This window comes from Ipomoea nil, unplaced genomic scaffold (assembly GCF_001879475.1).
Source record: "Ipomoea nil cultivar Tokyo-kokei standard unplaced genomic scaffold, Asagao_1.1 scaffold1074, whole genome shotgun sequence".
In the NCBI taxonomy this organism is placed as follows: domain Eukaryota; kingdom Viridiplantae; phylum Streptophyta; class Magnoliopsida; order Solanales; family Convolvulaceae; genus Ipomoea; species Ipomoea nil.
The window spans coordinates 1,880,759-1,888,842 of NW_017617502.1; the positions used below are offsets into that span (position 1 = coordinate 1,880,759).

Consider the following 8,084-nt stretch of genomic DNA (forward strand, 5'->3'; position numbering starts at 1 on the left):
ATTTTGATGTATAATGGAAACATACCTCAGCCACATTTCATAAATGCGTCTGAGGAAGAGGTCAAAAAAAAAAATTAAAAGTCAAGGACGTTTGGGACATGCCTAAAACGCATGTCCCAAACGTCCTTTTCACAAATTTGTCAATCGTCTAGAAGCTTCATATTTTGGGAAATAGATGGCCTAAGTTTTATATGTCAGTCTTTTTTCCCCAATAGTTTAGTGTTTATGTATATTATTAATATTTAAATTTATGATCATATAGACGAATATTATAATATATAATACAAGATAAATGTTATTAAAATGATGCACTTGTAATGTAATTTTATGTACATTGATCTTAATTTTTTTAATGAATACATAGAAAGAATATCATTAGTCTACTACATAGTGAATGGAAATAGATATAATGTACATGTAATTTAGTATTTATGTACATTAAAGTTTAGATTTATGATCATATAGAACATATATTATGAACATAATTTATTACTCCATATTAAACATGATGTCTATGGTGTAATTTTTATGTACATTAAGTTTTTCTTTATGAAAATATAGAATGAATATTATGAGTCTATTATAGAGTAATTAAAAATTTTACATATAATGAACATTAATGTTAGTGTTTATATACATTAAGGTTTAGATTTATAAACATATTTATCAAATATTATGAATATAATATAGGATCTGCCATGTAAAATCAAATTTCAATTTTGATCACATGACTATAGGGGCTTTGTTAATTTCAGCACTTGACTTTTAAAAGTATCAATTTAGTACCTTGACTATGCAATTTTTATCAATTTTGGTTACTCCGGCCAAATTAAACCGGAAAACCTTAATCTAACATTTAATCAATAATTTGAGGGATAAAATGGTCTTTTGATCCTTTCTCCTAATTGGTGTGCACCTACGACCGCCTGAAACTTCATCTTCCCAAGCAATTTTGCCAGCTCCCCAAATACCCTTTTCCGGATCACTACCCGGAGTATCAGACAATGCGGGAGTTCATTAAATACCTCGAATCGTACGCTGAACACTTCGACATCAAGTCGCGGTTCAACGAATGAGTGCAGTCCACTAAGTACGACGAGGCCTGCAAGGTGTGGCGGGTCAAGACAGCATCCCCTGACAGCGGAGAAGTCGAGTATATTTGCCAGTGGCCACCGACGAGAATGCGGAGTCCGTCGTGCCGGAGATTGAGGGGCTGAAGGAATTCGGTAGCGAAGTGATCCATGTCTGCGATTATAAGTTCGGCGAGGATTTTCACGACGTCGGCTGTGGGAATTCCGGCATGGAAATCTCCCTCGATATTTGCAACCACGACGTTAAACCTTCCATGGTTTGCCGCAGCTCGGTAAGCAAGAAAGCCATCAACTAAACGACGACGTTAATGCAAAATCATGGTTGAATTCTAATAAAATTTTCCTCTTTTTTATTTTTCTTTAGGTACATGTACTGCCTAGAGAAATTTTGGGGAAATTGACGTTCAAACTCGCTGTGTTAATGATGAAATGGCTGCCGCTGTGGCTGGTGGAATAGATTCTGGTAGTCCTGACATGGTTTATCCTCGAAAACATCGATAAATATGGACTGAAAAGGCCTTCAATTGGACTATTGAAACTCAAGAATACACAAGGAAAACCCCCTGTTCTTGACATTGGTGCCCCGGAAAAGATCAGATAAGGAAAACTGGGCGCTATATATCACATTTGCTGAACCAGGTCAAAATCAATTAAGAAAAAGGATCAAAAGACTATTTTGCCCCTTAAATTATAGATTAAATGTTGGATTAAATTTTTCCGGCCAAATTTGACCGTTAATTTGGCCGGAGTGATCAAAATTGACAAAAATTACATAATCAAGGTATTAAATTGACACTTTTAAAAGTCATGTGTTGAAATTAACAAAGCCCCTATAGTCATGTGACCAAAATTAAAATTTTCTCTTTGCCAATATCACTTGTGGTTTGTATAATATGTTAAAGTGGTTCCTCTACCGTGGGATCGGGAGTGTGGACTCTTAGGGCAATTGAAAGCATGTCTCACATTTGAATTAAAAGTATAAACTGATGGTTAGATTACCACACGGTTGCAAAAACGGCGTCATTTTGATTAAAAACGACATGTCCGACTAAAAAAAAAAAAAAAAAAAAAAATCAGTTTCGTTTGCTGTTAACGGCGTTATGTTGTGCATAATTTGAACTATATATCGAGAATGAATGAAGTATATTGTTTAAATTATGCACAACATAACGCCGACAATCAAAATTGATTTTTTTTTTTTTAATTATGCATGGTGCACAGCATAACGCTCCTTAAATTGCACATTTTTTTATTTTTTTTATTTTTGGGCTTCAAGCTAGGGCATGAGTTGAATCTGATATTAAATTACATATTCTCCATCTCAATCTCAATTAAAAAGTTAAGTTGATAGTTGAATAGCATATTTTGTTCATGTATCAATGTACCATATGCTCACAAGAGCTAGAGATTTTGGTTGAAGTGGGCCAATTTCAGAGGCAAGTTCTATTTCGTTACCGTTGGCAACGTCTCCCCCTTCTCTCCCTCGGCGATCTCTGACGATCGATCCTATCGACAACGGCTGAGCTTCGTCTCTGATCTATTCGGATTTGCATCAATAACTCTTATCGATCATGGCAACTGCGTCAGGTATTTCATTCTACTCTTGCTCCAAAAAATTCTTCGTTCCCTTATTGGAATTTAGTTTTTGTTATTTTGTGGGCATAATATTAACCATTCTATTTAAACTTTTCAATCAATCGAATCTCCATATGATTATTTTATGGTTTTCAGATTGGTTTTATGCTATCTTCCTGGATTGCTAATTGCATTGCACTTTTGGAATATGTTCAATAATATCATAAATAATGGCAAACTGCAGTGGCTTTCAAATCTAGGGAGGATCATAGGAAACAGTTGGAATTGGAGGAGGCTCGAAAGGCCGGGCTTGCTCCCGCTGAGGTGGATGAGGATGGAAAGGAAATTAACCCTCATATTCCTCAGTATATGTCCTCTGCTCCTTGGTATCTCAATGCTGAGAGGCCGGTATGTTTCCTTAATGGTTAGAGTGCCTTTTGTTATTCTTTTAATTGAGTTTGGAGCATGCATGTTCTTTTGGGTAACGAGGGAAACTAGTAGCCACTATTCGAGAGTGTGCACGGGGTAAATCCCGTCTTATAACCCTAGTCGAAAGACCACAGGAAGATAAATCCACATAGGTTGTCCATAGCTTACTGGCAAAAGACCACAAGGAGGTAAATCAGCCTAAGCTACTGTGATTTGAACTCGTGACCTTGTGGTTACAAGTTTGTATTAGATCATTAGCCATCTTGGCTAGAGTAACCCCGAGCATGCACGTTCTTGTTTTATAGAGTGATTGTAACTTCTTAATTGAGTTTGGAGCATGCATGTTCTTTTGGGTGACGAGGGAAACCCGCACTCACTACTCGAGAGTGTGCACTTTAATTTCCGCCTTGGGATCCTAGCTAGCGAAAGACCACAAGGAGGTAAACCAATTTGCTAGGTTGTCCATAGCTTACCGGCGAAAGACCACAAGGAGGTAAACCAGCTTAGGCTACTAGGATTTGAACTCGTGACCTTGTGGTTACAAGTTTGTATCAGATCATTAGCCATCTTGGCTAGTTGGAGTTACCCCGAGCATGCATGTTCTTGTTTTATAGAGTGATTGTAACTTCTGTATGTTTGAACGCTTCCTAGAGTTTGAAACATCAAAGGAAATGGAAATCAGATCCTAATTATACCAAGTCGTGGTATGACCGAGGTGCCAAGATTTATCAGGCTGACAAATATAGAAAAGGTGCTTGTGAAAAGTAGGTCAGACACTCTTTGATTTACAGCCACTTCCTATCTATGGAAATTCCTCGCCTTTACATCTCTATTTTTTTTCCCAGTTGTGGAGCAATGACACATAATGCGAAGTCATGCATGGAAAGGCCCCCCAAATTGGGAGCAAAATGGACGGGAAAAAGCATTGCAGCGGATGAGAAGATAGAGCAGTTCGAGCTGGATTATGATGGTAAAAGGGACCGTTGGAATGGTTATGATGCTGCTTCTTATGTCCATGTTGTTGAGAGATATGAAGCAAGAGATGAAGCGAGAAAGAAGTATCTCAAGGAACAGCAGCTTAAGAAGTTGGAGGAGAAAAACAATAATAACCAAAATAAGGAAGGTGATGTCCTCAGTGATGATGATGATGAAGATTTGGAAGATGCTCTGAAGGTAGATGAAGCCAAGGTTGATGAGAGTAACCAAATGGATTTCGCAAAGGTTGAGAAGCGTGTGCGAACTACTGGTGGTGGTAGCACCGGGACTGTTAGGTTAGTCTTAATGCATCTCTCTAGCCCGGGAAAGGTATAACTACTGGTGGTGGTAGCACCGGGACTGTTAGGTTAGTCTTAATGCATCTCTCTAGCCCGGGAAAGGTATAACTACTGGTGGTGGTAGTAGTACCGGGACTGTTAGGTTAGGCTTAATGCATCTCTCTAGCCCGGGAAAGGTATAACTACTGGTGGTGGTAGTACCGGGACTGTTAGGTTAGTCTTAATGCATCTCTCTGGCCCGGGAAAGGTATAACTAATGGTGGTGGTAGTACTGGGACTGTTAGGTTAGTCTTAATGCATCTCTCTGGCCCGGGAAAGGTATAACTACTGGTGGTGGTAGTACCGGGACTGTTAGGTTAGTCTTAATGCATCTCTCTGGCCCGGGAAAGGTATTTCTCTTTGATGTTTTTACGCGTTATTGGTAATGTTGGTGGGGATTCTTTTGTTGTAAATGCAGCTTCTGATTTCTGTGATAATCTAGAGCTTGATATCTGCTCTGCTAAGTGTTCAACATTACAATTCTGTTTTCTATTTCTATGGTTAGGAATTTGCGTATCCGGGAAGACACAGCCAAGTACCTTCTTAATCTCGACGTCAATTCAGCCTACTATGACCCCAAAACCAGGTCCATGCGCGAAGATCCACTTCCAGATATGGATCCAAACGAGAAGTTCTATGCGGTAAGATTGAGGCTTACTTACCGGTTGGTTATTTTTTGTCGAGTGTCCAAAAATTTGCTTGTGTTTCGGCTCTGTTACAGGGGGATAACCAAAACAGATTAAGTGGCCAAGCATTAGAGTTCAAGAACCTCAACATCCATGCTTGGGAATCATTTGAGAAGGGTCATGATGTCCATATGCAAGCAGCTCCCTCTCAAGCACAATTGCTTTATAAAAACTATAAAATCAACAAGGAACAACTCAAGTCCAAAACCAGGGAGACCATCATGGAGAAATATGGTAATGCAGCTAGTGATGAGGCACTCCCTAGAGAACTTTTACTTGGTCAGACTGAGAGAGAAGTCGAGTATGATCGCGCTGGCAGGATCGTAAAAGGACAGGTGATATTTGAATTCACAATTTATGAATGCTCGATTCAAAGTACTATGCATTTTACCTTAATTAATTACATATTATGGAATCAAAGGAGATGTCACTTCCTAAAAGTAAATACGAAGAAGATGCTCACATAAACAACCACACTAGTATTTGGGGTTCGTGGTGGAAGGACCATCAATGGGGTTATAAGTGCTGCAAGCAGACAATACGGAGTAGTTATTGTACTGGCGCTGCTGGAATTGAAGCAGCTGAAGCCGCGGGAGATCTTATGAGGGCCAATATTGCCCGCAAAGAAGCTACTGAGGGTGAGTAATAACATTCTAATCGTGTTGTGTCTATTTTGCTTCCGTGAACATGAAAGCATTTCCTAATGTTTTGGCACTGAACTTGATGGTTGTCAATCCAGATGCCTATAAACCAACCAAGGAAAAGAGGCTTGTTACCTGGGGAACTGATGTACCAGAAGATTTGGTTCTGGACCAGAGTAAAGTGACTGAAGCTCTTAGAAAGGAAAGATTTCTCATTCTCCTTTCGCTTTACACTTTGTTAGCATGTCTCAAGTTTCACATTTCACAAATCACAACCACACTCCCTGCACAATTTGATTTCTCAATGACCTTTTCACATCAAGCAAGCTAATTAGGTTCTCAGGTGGTGTGTGTTATTTTGAACGAGCAGGAGGATGAAAGGAGAAGAGAGGAAAAAGATGAAAGAAAACGGAAATATAATGTGAAGTATACTAGTGATGAGGTATGCCATTGTCTTCATCTTCTCACCAACACCCCACCCTCAAGACTAGGCTTTGTACAAACTACTTTTGCCCCTGCAGGTGACACCAGAAGAAATGGAGGCCTACAAGATGAAGAAGATCTATCACGACGATCCAATGAAGGAATTTCTGCACTGAGTTTGGTAGGAAGGAATAGAATTATTGAAAATTTAAAGAAAAAAGTGATATAAAAATGAAAATGCCCTTGTGTAATAATTATAATTAAGGGCAATTTTTGTCATTTTCCTCAATTTTCCTTTTCCAACTGCTACTAAATTGAAATTCATGGCTTGTTTGGTTGACATAACTGAATTGCAATTACAACACAATCTTTTGAACTCCTAATTACAGGAAAATTACTATATTGCCCTTGATTGTTATTATTATTATTTCCTTTTCCAACTGCTACCAAATTGAAATTCATGGCTTGTTTGGTTGACATAGCTGAATTGCAATTACAACACAATCTTTTGAGCTCCTCAATTACATGAAAATTGCTATATTTCCCTTGATTGTTATTATTATTATTACACACGAGTATTTTAATCTTTATATCACTTCTTCCTTCCTCATTTTCAATAATTTAATTCTCCTACCAAACAATGTAATTTGAATTCATACCCTTATTCTTTTCTTATCGAATTACAATTCTTTTCCTTTTTAATTCTTTCTTTTCAACCAGACGTCTTGTCGTGGGAGGAGTCTATGAATTCCAATTCCACTAAAAGGAGAGGATTACAATTCTCTACCAATCAAATGCCTTGTAATTAGTGTAGAATTCCCCATGAAATTTTGGATAAATGATGTTTGAGTGATAAGAAGCACATTTAATTTGTGTTGTGAAACCCTACTTGAGTGTGAAGTGAAAAATTATTTCACATTTTGGGCGGAGATTTAGTGAAGAAAAGCAAATAAATGTAAGTTAGGAGTGAAGAAACTAAAGACACGTACAGTAGTTTAATTCCAATGGAAATGGGTAGAGAGTGATTCAGTTGCAAGCCTGATTTGCATTGGCGAAGCTTTGAGCCTGTTTAGCGGCGGCGTCTTTAGAGACCAAAGCTTGGATTAGGCGAGTCTTGACTTCCCAGGCGGTGAAGTGATAGTGTGGCTTCCTAGCGTAGGAATTTAGCAGCGCCGCCGTGGACTCCTTCACCAGGCTGGCGAACACGTCGTCGCCGTCGTCGTTCCGCGACGCCGCCTCCAGCAGCGTCAGATCGTATCTGTACCGTTCGTACGCCCTCGATCCGAACACCTTCGACACCGTCGACATCTCCGGCACCATCCTCGGCCACGCCTCCCTCCGACTGCTCCAATACCTAATAATCAATCATACATACTCCCACATAAACACTTGCATTCAGATTTCAGATGAGATAACAGAGACGAAAGGAAAGGAAGATCTTACTGGGGAGTGCATCTTCCTCTGTTACGGGTGAAGAGAAATCCCGGCCGTCGCTGCTTCGCCATAGCCGTAGCTGCTCCAGCTCCAGAGCAGTAGAGGAAAGCGACAAGTAGTAGTAGTAAGAGCAAGTTATTCATGGCGGCACAAATCCTCCGCTTCGATCGGAGCTGCTAAATTAAGCTTCCATTCTCACTATGGCTGCTTAAATCCTTGTAATGTTTCGGTCGCCCTCGTAATTGATGCAAATTCAAAACTTCTTTTAACACTTATATTAAAAAAAAAAAAAGTAGGCATAAATTTTAAAAAAATTCTACTAACTAGACTCTCAAATCATACTCACTGATGTGGCGTAGGGATGTAAATGAGTCGAGCCACTCGCGAGCGGCTGAGTCAAAGCTCGACTCGAGATCGGTCAAAATCGAACTCGAGCAGCTCGTTTGATAATAAAGCTCGAGCTGAGCCTAGATATTCTAGGCTCGTAGCTCG

At 39.3% G+C, this 8,084-nt stretch overlaps 2 protein-coding genes and 1 pseudogene across 5 annotated transcripts; 2 read left to right on the plus strand and 1 right to left on the minus strand.

The window, feature by feature from the left end:
* Nucleotides 1-914: 914 nt before the first annotated feature.
* LOC109182620 lies at nucleotides 915-1,692 on the plus strand (annotated as a pseudogene).
* Nucleotides 1,693-2,516: 824 nt separating this feature from the next.
* LOC109182715 (pre-mRNA-splicing factor SLU7-like) lies at nucleotides 2,517-6,349 on the plus strand. 2 transcript variants are annotated; one of them, XM_019332877.1, is made up of 10 exons: nucleotides 2,517-2,678; nucleotides 2,911-3,074; nucleotides 3,747-3,859; nucleotides 3,941-4,366; nucleotides 4,914-5,049; nucleotides 5,130-5,429; nucleotides 5,516-5,732; nucleotides 5,834-5,937; nucleotides 6,106-6,177; nucleotides 6,257-6,349. In XM_019332877.1, the coding sequence occupies exons 1-10, from the start codon at nucleotides 2,663-2,665 to the stop codon at nucleotides 6,332-6,334; spliced, it is 1,626 nt and encodes a 541-aa protein (XP_019188422.1). In that variant the 5' UTR covers nucleotides 2,517-2,662; the 3' UTR covers nucleotides 6,335-6,349. The 2 variants fall into 2 exon arrangements, with proteins under 2 accessions (XP_019188422.1, XP_019188423.1); XM_019332878.1 differs by lacking the exon at nucleotides 2,517-2,678 and having other exon boundaries at nucleotides 2,988-3,074; nucleotides 3,747-3,863.
* LOC109182718 lies at nucleotides 5,922-7,841 on the minus strand. Of its 3 annotated transcripts, none has more exons than XM_019332883.1 (3): nucleotides 7,602-7,841; nucleotides 7,148-7,512; nucleotides 5,922-6,279 (listed from the first exon to the last, which is right to left on the minus strand). In XM_019332883.1, the coding sequence occupies exons 1-2, from the start codon at nucleotides 7,733-7,735 to the stop codon at nucleotides 7,185-7,187; spliced, it is 462 nt and encodes a 153-aa protein (XP_019188428.1). In that variant the 5' UTR covers nucleotides 7,736-7,841; the 3' UTR covers nucleotides 5,922-6,279; nucleotides 7,148-7,184. The 3 variants fall into 3 exon arrangements, with proteins under 3 accessions (XP_019188428.1, XP_019188427.1, XP_019188426.1); XM_019332882.1 differs by having other exon boundaries at nucleotides 6,130-6,330; XM_019332881.1 differs by lacking the exon at nucleotides 5,922-6,279 and having other exon boundaries at nucleotides 7,028-7,512.
* Nucleotides 7,842-8,084: the final 243 nt, after the last annotated feature.